The 15,425-nt window shown below is 31.3% G+C and overlaps 2 protein-coding genes across 4 annotated transcripts in view; one reads left to right on the forward strand and one right to left on the reverse strand.

Moving 5' to 3' along the window:
- Positions 1–15,425, forward strand: part of LOC114871468 (HIV Tat-specific factor 1 homolog) — a 64,822-nt gene that overhangs the window by 8,967 nt on the left and 40,430 nt on the right. The window contains exons 1-3 of one of the 3 annotated variants that reach the window (XM_029177403.2): positions 443–552; positions 1,183–1,535; positions 1,656–2,009. In XM_029177403.2, coding sequence (XP_029033236.1) covers positions 1,239–1,535; positions 1,656–2,009 — 651 coding nt within the window. In that variant the 5' untranslated portion in view covers positions 443–552; positions 1,183–1,238. Of the gene's footprint in view, positions 1–442; positions 553–900; positions 1,002–1,182; positions 1,536–1,655; positions 2,010–15,425 lie in introns of those variants that run through there. The other 2 variants (XM_029177405.2, XM_029177404.2) reach the window with 2 other exon arrangements.
- On the reverse strand, positions 3,655–13,729 carry LOC114871471. Its single transcript, XM_029177411.2, has 5 exons — positions 13,388–13,729; positions 5,650–5,925; positions 5,258–5,494; positions 4,839–5,043; positions 3,655–4,706 (listed from the first exon to the last, which is right to left on the reverse strand). The coding sequence occupies exons 1-5, from the start codon at positions 13,422–13,424 to the stop codon at positions 4,475–4,477; spliced, it is 987 nt and encodes a 328-aa protein (XP_029033244.2). The 5' UTR covers positions 13,425–13,729; the 3' UTR covers positions 3,655–4,474.

Raw genomic sequence — 15,425 nt, forward strand, 5'->3', positions numbered from 1 at the left:
TGTAATCTTTTCAGGGGAAGGTTTCGATAGTTTCTGATCTTTTAAATATAAGTAATGAGAACGCGAAAAAGATATTGATCTATTCTGATAAATCAAAAGTATTGTATAAATCTTTACCTTTTCTGTAAAGATTCTGAAAACTAAAGAAATGATGGAAAAGAAAGTTAATAAAAGAATCAAAGTAAAAATTCAATTATATATTAGTTTTTTTATAAATTAAAAATGATTAATAATGTTACAAAAAGTTTTACAAAATTCGATTTAATTAATAAAACGATTTTATCTTATCTTTATTAAATCGACGAAATTTGTCGTTAAATTAATTGTTTCATCGATATATCTGCTTGATGAAATAAAAGTCTAAAACTCCAAATCTAAAACAAATATTGATTAAAGTATACTTTATCGACATAAGCGTGAAAGGAGGTTCTAGAAGTACGCGCAGAGTGCATCAGCATCGCTAACGTGCAAGAACGCGTGCAAACTGGTGTTGCTGTCAAGTTCAAGAAACAAGTGTTTATTTCTTTCCAAATTCTGTTTTTAAAAGGACAAGTAAGTGTTTTTCGTGTTGAAGACATTGTAGAGAATTAATAAAGTTATAAACAGTACTTATTATAATAACTTTGTATCCTATACTTGTATGCCTAACCTGTATAGAAACGTTTTTGAACTTAAAACTTACGTTTTTATACGTTTTTATTTCTTTTCCATTGACAAAAATTGTAATGACATGAATCAATAAATAAAGGAAATTGCACTTTGTTTTTTAACCGAAATTTATAGAAAATAAGGTATATGGACCAAAATATAATTTGTTATCCAGTATTCTGTACATAACCTTTATCATCCGTTGATCGAATAGTATTACGTCATTCTTGTTTTCTATACTTTTATTTTGTAAAATGCAATTTATATACGGCATTCAGTGTTCTGCAATGAAATTTTGATAATTTAACATTTATACTTTTCATTTCAATCAAGATTTATAATAGTATTAAAAGGTTAGGAAAATATTAACAGAGTAATTAGAGTATTAAAAATTATTAACCTTACTGTTGATTAATAACAAGTGGTCATTTCACTGTGCTACTTATATTAATATACTGACATGTGCCAGAAAGCTAATTGGCAACAGTTCAACTTCTGTTATTTGAATTAACACTTTGCAATTTTTTGTTGCAGGTGGTGCATAGTGTTCATTCAGATCTTTGTGAAATCAACAGATATTGACAATCAAAATGGCTGATTGTCAAGAACAAGAAAAACCTGATGATCCCATGAAGTTATATGAATTTGATGGTCAATCATATATTTATAAGGATCCTACAACTAATGTAACATATAGGTTTGATCAAGAGAAGAATGAATGGGTAGAGAAAAAAACTGAAGAAACAAAGGACATTGATTCAAGCACTAACGAAGCTAAGCCTCAAGAAGGTGTATTTGGTTTTGAAAATGATACTCATACGTACACAGATCCTAATGATGGCAGTGTATACTTTTGGGATAAGGAAAAAAATGCCTGGTTCCCAAAGGTGAGGTGTGTTCTTTTATTTGTCCTAAGTTTTTATCAAAAGATGTTCCACATGCTTAGGTGCAATTTGTAAATTTATTGTGAATAATATTTAACATACTTGCACATGATTCTGTTTCAGGTGGACGATGATTTCATGGCAAGATATCAAATGAGTTATGGATTTACCGATTCAAGTACAACAGAAACCAAACCTGTGCAGCAACCTGAAACGAAAAAGGCAGAAAAGGAAAAAAGGAAAGTAGAAGCAAAAAGAAAAGCTCAAGAGCCACCAACTTGGTTTGAAGTGGACGAAGCACATAATACTGCTATTTATGTGTCGGGTCTACCATTGGATATCACTCTGCCTGAGCTCACAGAACTGTTCAGTAAATGTGGTCTAATCGCACGAGATGAGAAAGGAAAGGACAAGATCAAGTTGTACAGGGATTCAAATGGACAACCAAAGGGTGATGCTCTCTGTATCTACATAAAGGTAAGTGATTATTCATTCAGAATTTTATTGCTTCATAAATTTCATAGTTATGATTATTGTATCAAGTAAGATACAATTTTTCGACATTATGAAAATTTCCATTTTCATAACAAATGTATAAAATTAAGGTATCATAATACATAACGCGAGTAGGTTGAAAATTAATTAATATTTTCGATGTGGAATATCAAATTTGGAGATAATTTTTTTTTCTGTGATTTAAATAAAAAGAAAGCCTATATGGTATAGTGAGAAACATACCGTTATTATTTGTTAGGAAAGTACGTTTTACAATTATTGACATATAATTTTTATTGACGTAATGTACATTATATTAAATACAGAACAGAGATTTCGATAATCCTCATATTATCGTATTTACAAACAAACCAGTGCAAAACAAGTCGCAGCAAGTTTACTTCTTACAGATATAACTTAATTGTAAATAAAATCCGTGCCTTTTAGACAGTGTTAAACACATACGGATTAATAATTTTCAAATTCAAATATCATAATCTACTTAAATATAATTTAAGCACATCGAGTTATACGGGATATACTATGCAACTGGGCTAAGTTATAGTTCTAAAATCGTAGAAGATAGAAAATTATGTCATTAGGGAAAATTAAATGGCGTTGAGTTGGTTCCTGAAGTAGAGGCGTTCGAAAGATTTCAAGATGAATTTCGTTTTTTTTTCTTTTTTTTATGGAATGATACATTTTTTTATATGTCAATCGAAGCGTCTTTTTATTCTCTACAAAAAAGTATTAAGGCACTTAAATCGAAAATTGATTAGTTTAAAAAATATCTTTGGAAGAGACTGCTAGGTTCTCCCTGTTTCTCCCTAAGATATCTTTTGAACTAATCAATTTTCGAACTTATTAAAAGTACTTTAATAATTTTTTATAGAGAATAGAATATTACATAGGATGCAGGATTTGACGTCGACAAAAGTAAAGAATTTAAAAAAATAATTTTCAAATCGGAAAATCCTACGTCTCTTCCTTAGATAGCTTTTGAATTGATTCATTTTCGACCTAGATATTTTAATACTTTTGTGTAGAAAATAAAAAAATGCACCGATCGACGTTAAAGAAGCTCACAGTTTCGAAATTTAATTTTTTTTAAACGAAATTGCATTTGTTACATTGCATAGTTTAAACCATTTGCATAGGACATCCTGTGTTTCGGAAACATTTGGCTTACAATTAAAATAGAGTCTTATTAACTTAAATCCTGCAATATTTTACCGGTAAAAAAATCCTTTAATTCTATCGTATTTATCTATATATTATCGTTAAATTAAACCGTACAAAATAAAAAGTCTTGAAATTTTTATCGATATATTGACAGTATATACTAAATAACATGTGAAACATCAAATACAGTTTTCTGATTTAAGGTAATGCTAATATAGAATCAGTACACCGTTGATTGATAATGAAATGTGCTTGAAAATTTAAATATAATTACAGCTATCAATATTCAAGCAGTTTGACTATTTGTGATACATTACGACCTACGATGATTACATTACATTAAATATTCAAATGTCGCGAAAATGAAACTTTAAAATTAAACGTATTGTTTTGTATTAAAAAAAAAAAAGTGAAAGGGAAGACATTTATTTAAGAAAAATTTATTCTTTATGAATGATTTTTCATGGAATAGAAATAAATTAACTAAAGAAAAGATAAAAGAAACATTATTTTCAATGTTGTCTTTCGTTAGAAATTTCTTCTCATAAATGTCTTCGAACCACCTACATTTAGTTGCAAGTGAAAATTAGTTTCGGAAATTAAATAAACGTGAAGTTTCAATGAAATCTAAATGTAGGTACTTATAAACAATGTATGAACATGAATATAATCATTAAATCGAGGTAACATTACGAACTAAACAAATATATTCCCAAAAATCTAATACCTATTTAGAGAGAGGAACATGAAAGAATGTTTCGCCAATGTTAAATGAACAAATTATTTCAGTCTCTGTTCGGTTTCGAGTTCAAATTTCAATTTCCGCAAAGTGGAAACGAAATGACGATTGACCCTTTAATAGATTAATTAACATGTTGCATGCCCTGTTGGTCGGTAACGTCTAAATTAAATAAATGGTAATATTGTAAAATTTTCAGTATTTTCGATATTACAATATTGATGTAACGTAGCCAATGCATTATAGTGCACTTAAGATGTGTTGCATTAAATGCATTTTTGTGTAAGGATCATTGCAAACCCACGGTAAAAGAAATTCATCTACTATAATAACATTATGCAACTTAATTTTTTTTATATGATATTTTGATTAGTCCGGTATTTAACGCGTTAAAGATTTTGGTCCAAACACAACGTATGGCGAAACGTACTTAAGATAGAAATTTCAAGTGGTTATAATCGATAACATTTAAAGCTATCAAATAAAGAGTTCAATTAAATATCTTGCACGTTGGTAGCGTGTTTGCTCAAGGTTTTATCAGAACTTCTTCACTCGCCAGTTCGTTCATTTTGCCAGAGTATTGAGAGAAGGTTTTGCCTAGGTCTGTTAGGCTTTGTGGATACCGATTGTTGGCTCCGTTAGCCAAAAATGCACTGTATTCTGGTCCTTGGGGCACGACTTGTGACACTTTTGGATAATTCGCTTGAGTTCTATTCGAGTGATGTCGCAATCGGTTCTTCGGGTGTCCCATTCTCAGGCTGTAATTATAAAGTTAGTAAAAATGATATCGTTAATTAAAAGCTGATAAAAATCCTCTTATTTATTATATTTTTCGAAGTTGATTTAATTTTGGTTTCGAATGAAAAGAAAAATTGCTTAAGAAATCTTACTTAGACGGTGGCATTGAACCCAATTTAACACCGTGCACCCAATAGTTGTTCGCATTCTGTTCCACAAAATTCTTTCTCCATGATCGCTGTTTGTTCTGTTTAGTCGGCTTACGCGGTTCTTTCGAGTACTTCTTGCCCTTCTTTCGGGGCTTTAATCTTTGGTTTTGCGGCGCGAAAGGATCAGTCGTCTTTTTGCGTCTTCTGGCTGCATTTTAAAGAAGACATTATATTATTCTCCCTTCTTTTTATATTCAATCAGAGAACACGGATGCAGTGTATTAAAAATATATTTGTATTTCAAAAATTATTTATAGAATTGAAATCAGGAACAGATTTGTTATTTGTTCTTTGAATTTTTAAATTGTTCATGTGGCTCTTAGGAATTATTATGAGAAAAAATGTAATAATTATTAAATTACCTATGCGGCCAGCTTCCACTTCGCATATATAATGTTTTCGTTCGACGCAGCTTCGTGGACTCCATTTATATTTTAGAGCGGGGTCGATCGTGATACAGTGCCAGGCGTATTGTTGTTTAGATTGTTCAGTTTGTGGTCTGCCGAAATTCTGAAAGACCACTTTTTCACCGGTTACTCCCCATTCCCACGCCATTTGTTGCCAGTTAAATATTCCACCGATCCATCTTTCTAATTCGGCTAGAAAAATAATTAACTGTGTTCTGAATAATTTTCTCCTGTTTATATTTTTATAACGATTCCATAATTTGTTTCGATTGCAAAAAAATTATAAAAATATAGGCTTATTGAATTCAGATTTAATAATATTATTATACATTTGAAATGTTACTTACTGAACTGGTCGCTCATCAAATATTTCCTCAGCATTCTGTCCTTTCCATTTCTGTCGAGGATCGCCAGGGTGGCGTTTCTATCTTTGCAATGAAAGTATGCATCCCTCCAGGGTGCTGTGCCTCCGCTTAAATAATAGCAATATCTTTTCAATCGAAAGAATCCTATGGGACACGCGTAACGCCTTATATTCCCGTTTTGCCGGCCGATCCTACGCCGGTTCTCCACCGTATGACTAATACTGACATTGTAGGATTGTACCACCACGGCCGACATGCCTGTGAAATTGTGGAAAATATTCAAAGATTAGATTTTCAAATTTATAGAAGAATGCAATAAATTTAAGTAGATAGTTATTTGCTTAAATTACATTAGGTTCTCTATTTTTAAATCTAAACAATCTTAGATATTGTCTCTTGAAGGTAGACTTGAGAAAAATATTAAATTCTTTTCTATAGAATTATGTACTAAAGTTTAAAAAATAATATGTTATATTTTTAATCATTTCTCGAACTTTTAACTAGGGCGGTTTTGAAACAGAATACGAATATTCTAAATTTAATAATTTCCAATGTAACAGTATCACTTTAATATAAAAAATTTTAAAAAATATCCCATTTCATACGTGCCATTTTATAACAATCTAAAGCAAATATTTTTAACTGTAATCTAAAATTACCGTGGATACATTATTTCTGTTTTAAAAATAACTTTAATACATGACTTTCATGTTAGAGTTTCCATGATGTATATTAAACAAATGTTTCTCGTTTGTGCACTTTTTATTTCTTCATAAAATAAATGCCCGCGGCGAATGTAGGTAGAAACACACGACGGGTAACAATTTATTACATCATGCGTCTGCATACTACAATATGCAACGAGACTAAAGTAGTTCAGTGTTACGGTCGTTCTCTCGCACGCAATAATTTCTTTCATCTGGTGGCTCTCCTTTTATGGAAGCAATTGAAGGAAATCGAACAATATGTCCTCTACAGGACTCCTAGGATGTTCGTTCCGAATGGATTCATTTATTTCTTATCCTTGAACGCCATTTAAGGATTATGTAATTGTGCACGTGTGTATGCATCTATGTCCTTTACGGACGAACAGTTGCAAATGTAGTGTTGCAAATAGTACATAAAATTGAGCATTGTTACGTGGGTTGATGCTTATAATCATTATTATTGTAGCTATAGTTTCATATTCATGCAGATGTTTCTCAAGATAATTTTCTTAGAAGTATAAAGTGAAATAGAAATATTTATATAAAATATATCTGTTATTTTTTTTTTTTTTTACTATGTCTATCACTATCATTTGTACTAATTATTTTTTTATTTTATTTTTTTTAGATTTTTATCTAGTATTGTATTTCATTCTCAGCTTTCTAAACTATTTGCTTTAGAAATAATTCAATGAACTTTCACAGGAAGTACAACCTTACTTATCATAAGTTACCTTTATTGTACCTCTATATCGTAGCTAAGTCCTTATTTATTCGTAGCCTACTCTGCTGTTTGAATTAATAACAGTAGCTGCTATACATTACAAACCCTCGAATGGCAGAGTGGGTTGTTCGTGACCCAGGCTTACGAAACGTATACATACAACAGTGCTTCGAGTAAAATTACGAGTTGAAATTTTTAAAAGAAAAGCCTTTGTGCATCAGAAAAAAAAGAATCCAAAATTTAGATAATGTAAATGAAAAAAGAGTTCAAAATTAAAATTAAAATTCTCGCTGATTGTTAGTCACTCATCTACGGTTTTAATTTTAATTTTAAATACATACAGTATAATAGCAGCTGGTAATAGTAATATCGTAACAGTAATAGAAGCGAGGGTAATGATGATAATAACAGAAAGGAACGATCATATTGCTCTAAAACAGATTCATCATGAACGTTTAAGGTTTTTGCCACGTTTGTTCTTGAGAGTTAACGCGAATTAAACTTCCGTGTAACGTGAAGTGTTCCTAACCCAGTTCAATGCGTTTGATGTTGCTGCGAAGCCTGAATGATATCATCCGAGAAAGTTACGCGATGCATCGACTGCACTGGTGTTGCATTCGTGCATGGTAATTGCCCTGCTGGAAATGTGAAGTGCCGATTACACCGTATATCTTCCTCTTTCGTCGTTTATTACCGAACTCAAGGGAATACCAACACGAGAAAATAGGTTACCAATTGATTGAGCTGTTTTCATCAATTCCAATAGCGCATCTAACCAGATCTCACAGTAGCCTCTTCATCTGTTCAAATTTATTCAAAAATTTCCACTATAATTTGAACTTTTTAGAATTTAAAAATTCTCATAAATTGTATGTCGTATTACGGCGCGTATTATTGTTCTAATTAGTAAATTAGTTAATTAATAAAGACAGGGGTAGGTAAGGGTGTCACGCCACAAATTAATTATTTGGAGCAAAGTTAATTTAGAGATTTTCAACTGGAATTTTAATATGAATTTTTTTTCTGCTCTCATCTAAGATTCAAAATTATCATAAGGATAGAAAAGAAATAAAGATATTGGAAACACGTAACAAAGGATCAATTTATAAAAAATTATCAGGTGACATTTTTATTCATTCGTGTCTTGAATTGTACAATAATAAGTAAATAAAAACTTTATTCTGGATGATTACAATTATAATTTGCCTTTCTACACAGATCACTTTTATAGTGGCATGTAACGTGTTACATAAATTATTTTTCCAAGGAATCTTTGATCCGAGTCACCTAAGATTGCACTTTTCTTATCATAGAAACTTTTATCCCCGTGTTTCAAAGTATACGATGGCATCCCGTTTGAATTCACAACGAGCCGTCTTCAAAGAATTATCCACGACGGAACTACTTGCAATGTTCTTAACTTGTTCGCGTCAATAACGATTTTCCTCGCGGAACAAAGCCGATTTCCCGAGAATTGAAGTTCACAGGGGAGAACCGTGCCGGTGGAAATTTGCACTCGTTGAAAAGCGTACGATGGCTCGTTCTCTTCTATGTGAATCGTAAACGATAGCCATTACGAGCGTTAGCTTTATCTTTCCGCGTATTCATTCGCGATTGTGTCGAATGTAGACTGGTCGTTATTTTTGTGCTCATTTTCCAGACATTCAATGGGATATATCCCCTTTTCAGATGATACCATGTGCAAATTGTCTTTTAGTTCGTGGCTGATTGTGACAAACGAACGAGCCATCGATTAATTGAAGCAAAAGTCTGGCTGCTTTCAGTCATGCGTTTCGATGAAAAACCTTAACTTTTACGGGCCTGGATTTGCATTCTGTTCGTGTATAAATTTGACATTTCTACCTTAGTCACTGTTCCACGTTTTCTTCGATACTAGTTTTTCCAAATGATATTTCTCAGCTTGTTGAATATTTATCGTTAGGCTATCGGTTCTCTTTATTTACCTTATTTATGTGCATACCTCAAACGAGGAAAAAATGCTTATTTTATTGGAACGTAAAGTAGATCGAATTGAAAGGATTTAGTTTGAATTAAGTTGTGTACATTACATTTTTAGAGAATCAATCTAAATAATTTTCATTTCTATTAAAAGATGTATTTTTTAATGTTTTAAAGATCCCTAGAAATATGATTAAATTACAAAAATATCAAATATCTAAAATTTAGAAATACTATATATTTCATTCCTTATAATAAATCTCTTTATAACACATCTCTCATAATAAATTATTAAATATCTTGAATTTAGAAATATTATTAAATAACCCTTTTATTTCTATTCAAAAAATGTTGTTGAGCAGAGTACTCCATTATTGAAATTGAGTTAGAGCACGCAATCAATTTATAACTGGCTTAATTAATTATAGTAATTAAACATAAATCAACTACTCCACATTCACCATCATTTCCTCCTAAAATATCACGAAAATTAATATTACCACCTGAACTCATTAGGCTTCTTTGCAAAAATTCAACAATATAACAGTGTCTGGTAGAAATGTTATCTTAATCACACGAAGGCTTGTCGTCATGCTATTCCTTATCTGCTATCAGTATTCGTGTATCAGCGAAAATTTGCGATGCAGAGTTACGTCAAGTTGTATCAACAGACTTTCAAACCTGCTGGTATATTTAAATATCGATAGATATTGACGGTGCCTGTTCCCAGATATTCGCGATTTGACAACGTGTAGTAGGTGCACGGTGAACTTTGATAATTAACTTGTATCAGTCTAGACGTTGGCGATAATTAATATTCAAATATGACAGAGTTTCCTGCATTTAGGCCTGGTCAGTTGCAAGATATCTTCATTGCGTAGGATTCACGTGTATTTATATTCAAGGTGCATTAATATAAATAATATTTGTTCCCACAGTTCTTTCTTAATATGATTTTTTTATCTGTTGGGTTCTCTTTGATGTTGTTCTTGAATTTTTCCACTCTTCATTCTATGATTCAATTGTTACCCTAGTATTCTGTTTTTGAAATTCTGCATAAGTATATAGGTGCACGGTTTCTTTAATGTCTACACGGGTTAGCTAATTTTACTGCTGAGTTTGCCTCTTTAGTTCCTTGGAAGTTGGTACGTCAGAGAGTTCAGGTGCACGAAATTTGTTAAGCATTGTAGTCGTTCCCATGACACTATGGATTATTGGATTTTCAGTTATCGAATTCTGTAGCGGTGACACATTTTTAGAATCATTATTTGACGAGCTATGTATTACTTTATATTCTTAATAATGGCGATTGCAGATTCTACTTTTAAATCAGATTTCAATACGTCTACCCACGGTTTTTAATTGAGTTCACGAGGTTCATGCAGCATGTGCTTTAATGTTTTACATTACTATTAATAATTCATTTTCGTGATGCATACTTTACAGTGGGCAATCAACAAGTGTTTTGCATGCATTTCTCTAGTGTGTTTTTAAAACATCAAATATATGATTTGCTACTGGAAACTGCTACTACATTAAAAAAAGAAAAAAGAAATTTTTTAATTTTAGGCAATTTCTTAAAATAACAAGTAAAAACTTCAACATATGTTCTCATTGTGTAATGAATTAAAATAATTTTCTTTAATTTTCTGTACAAAATGTTTTTGCTTTTTCAAACGTAAAAATTACTACCTGTCCCTTTTGAAAATGAATTCATATCATAGGTTTTTCATACATTTTTTTAATTACTCATGTAACAGTTTTCCTTGATTAATGAGGAAAATGTATAACGATAGATATGTACTTTGTTCTTCATTATTAATCACTGTAGAAATTTATCTATGTTAAGGACAATGAACACTAATTACAACATGATAGTCATTACTTTTTCATGCAATATTATTTGGAAACTTAATACCCATTTATATTATTTTTAATTAGAAATAATTGTATACTAAAACAAAATTATTATTCCAGATTATAAATTAAAAAATACAAAACTACGTTTTTATATTATTCTAAGAATATTGAAATAAATTTGTTGGAAACACTTTTCTTATGCAGGATCGAGAACTAGGTAATAAACTTCGGAATTTATAAGAATAGTTTTTATCAGCAGATAATCTCAAATCTTTGTGGAGAATGATATATATATCTTTCTGAGTATAGTGTAAAATTACATGCAAATTTTCTTGTAATACTAAGTGTTTTGAAATAATAATAGATATTTTATAACTGAGATAAGAGATTCCTGGTATCTTGAACTGTCGGTAGTAAATTACCTCTGGGATTATAGAATGATCAAGCAATTTCTTCTTATTCAAATACCGAAAAGAATGTTGATTTCATTCAACAAAACTTTCCTTTGGAATTAGAATGTTACACAGTATTGCTTCTTCGCATAATCAATGTAATATTTGCAAATCGTAGACGAGCATTAAGCAATCTAATCTTAAGAAATTATTAACTTCATTCATTAAATCGATCTAAATATACTTGGTGAAGGTTGTATATATGAATCTTTTAATACTGTTATCGTTCGCATTCACGACTTCATTTTATGACGCTTGAAATATGTTCTGTTTTTTCAGATTTTTAAGTAATTTATTTCTAAAGAACATTAGACAGAAATATTAAGGAAACATAATTTTTATTTTAGCAGAGTTTCAAGCAATTTCGAATGAGATGCTTGTTAACTTAATTATTTTTACTGGATAATTTTGATGGTGAAAATTATTATCGGTTACGCTATTTTTGTGACACATTTGTGATCCCATTTAATACCGTTGTATTTGGTCTCCGTACAGATTCGTGTACCCTCTAACAAAAATAGATGGCCGATCTATTCACTTTGGACTTCTGGGTATTCAATAGTTATGTAGCCTTATTTTTTACTAATCCTATGTAAGATTACATAATGATAAACGTTTCGATTCTAATTTATTAATAATTTATCATTTTCATTCAATAAAGAAGTTACATATATTTCTCTGGCTTTATAAAAATAAATTTTCGTTCGTTTTATATTCGAAGAGAAACAAATGATCGTTGGAGAGTAATTTATTTATCGAACAGAAGAATCTTAAAGAAAGATTTATTTTCCACGAAATGCGATCCAATAAATATGGAAATTTTCTTGCGGGGCAATGAAAATTAAATTATCTCCTTGAAGATAATTGCAAAACTTACGTAACAATATTTATTAATGTTATATCTATCCCAGAAAAATGTACAATTAGTGTCTTTCCTTTATCTATACAGGCGAAACTAACGGTTGCTTCAATTTTACATGCATAAATTAATCGATGATATGTAAATTGTTTGACTTTCGGCTACCTGGTCAAATATCGGTCAAATACGATATCGATTATATCGGTCAAATACGATATCGATTATATCATCGTCTCCTTTCCGTTATCTCAAGAGTTCTGAACAATTCGTGTCTGAAGATACGAATCTAAAGTTGCCTTATCAACTCGCCTGGTTTCTCCTCCGAGTGTGATTAGCCACGATTATTTCTACTGTACTAATTACCGGTGCGTGCAACTACCGATAAATATATTACTTTGCTTTCAATTATTGTTTAAACAGTATTGTTTTATTATAAATTTTATTTCTGTGCAGCTAATAGAAAAATATAGTGTAAAAAAAAAATTCAAAATAGAAAAATAAATAAATAAATAAAGGCAAGGAAAATAAAAAAACGTTTATCATTGAAATCTGTCAGTTTGACACATTTGATCATTCTAATGTTAATTCTACTTTTATAGTGATAGAAAAGTATGATAAATTGAAAATAAAATAAATCAGTAAAATTCATCGAGAGAATTAATATTCTCAGTTTTAACACCAACATAATTTCTCAAGGAAGAGAGTAAACGAACATTTTTCGCTACTTTCTATTGACACTAGCAATCATTTATAATTATCAAATTCACTCGGAGCAGTTTATTTTATATTTTACTTCCGAAAGGATGGAACTTGCCAATCTGATAATTAGCTACCTTTCTCGTGGCGGTTGTTTTCAAAGCTGCTATCAAAAGATTTCATTTCAAAGCACTCCCACAAACGACACGTTGTAAATGCACCTACGCGAAATTAATTTCCAGGATGGAAAAAGAAGTTTTTTCTTTTTTTTTTTTTTCATTTTGCTCTTCACTCGCGAAATTCAACTTGTCAACGCCAGAGAATCTCGATCCGAGTGGATCAAATCGAAAGTAATGAAACTCTGACAAGAATCAAGGTTAACAAAAAGAAAAAATGGTTTATGAAATCCACCTTCCATCATTCACATTAGATCTGCCCGATTTCGATGATAGTTTCGAATTACCTGCGGCACAGAGAATCAGGAACAAACACCCCCGCATGATTTCCACCTGTTCAGTCGATGATTTACTCGCCGCAGTGGTCGGTGCACAGATAAAAACGTGGGTACAGAATCGTCCTCATCCTCGTTCACCAGTTACACTTTGATCCATGTATCGATAGATTTCCTTTTTTTATATTCGATCAATTGAATGAATACAATTAATCACAGATTAACTTGGATCTTAGAACAGATACCTTTCGATCACTCTTTAACGATGTTCTCTCGTATGTTCGCGATCTGTCGGCCTCGTTACGCACGATTGCAAGCGGACGAACGCGGGTAGAAACTTCCACGGTGGAGGCTCGCGAGCGACTGAAACCGCCGCTTCCATTCCGCTCCTCGTCAAGGTACGAGCGGAGCTTTCGATCCGGACCCGTGCTTCCCCCGTGTGCCGCATACTTTCTCGATCTGCTGGCATTTTTCAGGGTCCTCTCCTGGCCAGATGCGCCCTGCCTTCGTTTCGTTTCGTTTTTCGTTTGTTAAACGTCCGACACTCGAAGCCCAAAGAATTTTTTTCGTGAATTCGCTCGGTCGTCTGAAAATCGAAACGTTTCATCCCGAAATTCTCGCGGAGATCACGGATTGTATGGATCACTTTGAGAGACAGTGACATTTGATGCGATCCTTTTGTGAATGCTCTCTGATTGTCCTCCATTTCAGATTGTTGAAGTACGTGGTCTCTCTCTCTCACTTTTTTTTTTAATACAGTTATATGAATCAATCTGTTTTTTAGCTTAGAGTGTTCTGATACATTTTGTATTCCTTTCTTATATTTGAAAGATATTTCTTGTATTTTATGATCTATGTTGCAAAATTATTAATTGGCTAATTGAGGGCAATGGAAATTAGATGGAGCGTTAATTGGCTCAGTGGAAAATTTGAAATTTCAATTATTAATGATATCGATAATTAATTTCCAAATTTAATACTTTTGTAGTTTGTAAGATTTATGACTCCTATAATTTTATTATTAATAAGAATTGAATTTCTTATCTCGTTATTTATAAAGTAAGATTATTATAGGATGGATGCATTAGTAAATGAACATTATATATTAAAACGAATAAAATAAGTTGGTGCAGATTTAATTTAATAAAATCATTGATTCATATTAATATTATAAAATTTTGATTTCTTTGGTTTTATTTATTAAAGAACGTAGGTATTTCAATAATCTCTCCTCGATAAATTTGGATTTAGAGGATTAGAAAAGTTTAATAAAAGTTGGTTGCAATAAATCCAACAAGCAAAAGTGTTCAGGAACACGTGTAATGAATCGTATTTTAAAAGTTTCAGTTGAGAAGCAGTGAAAACCGCGATACGAAAATTATTTATGATTTCAACTGGCGTTTTCCGGTCTCACAAAAATACACGTGTCCGGAAGAAATATTATTTCCATTAGAAAACGTTCCTGTGTAGTTCTATCAGTAAAGTTAATGGAATATCGTTGTATGATGTATTTACATCGATACAATAGCGAGGACACCATCCTAAAATCCTAAAATTCCTTAATAATATGAAAATAAGTTGGAAATAAAGACCTGTACCAGGAGGTTTTAAAGGGTTAAAAAATTACAAATTTCACTTTGCTCAAAGTTCAGTGACTAAATAGAGATAGAAGTGTAAAGTTCCAGTTAAATAGGCACAGCATTACGATCAATGGAAAAGGCAGAACTATGTTTATCCTATTTTATTGCTACAGTATTAACGATTTGTTACTGTTTTCACGCTGAATATTTTTCTCTTCATCTTCTTTAAAAAAGATGGCATGGATTATTTTGATCCTTTTATCGTATGAGGATGAACAGTTCTACCGTTCTATTTTCAATCTTCTCGCGATAGTCTATTTTCATAAAGAATATTCATTTCGTTTCGTTTCTGCTTCTCCGTATAATAGGGTAGATAATATTGATTCTCCAGTTGGTTATGAACTAATAAACTTCCAATTTTTATGCGAGAATACTCATTTCATTTTTGTTTTCTACCTTCATTTTTTCTC

The sequence above is a fragment of the Osmia bicornis genome, chromosome 2, assembly GCF_907164935.1.
Source record: "Osmia bicornis bicornis chromosome 2, iOsmBic2.1, whole genome shotgun sequence".
NCBI classification, from domain to species: domain Eukaryota; kingdom Metazoa; phylum Arthropoda; class Insecta; order Hymenoptera; family Megachilidae; genus Osmia; species Osmia bicornis.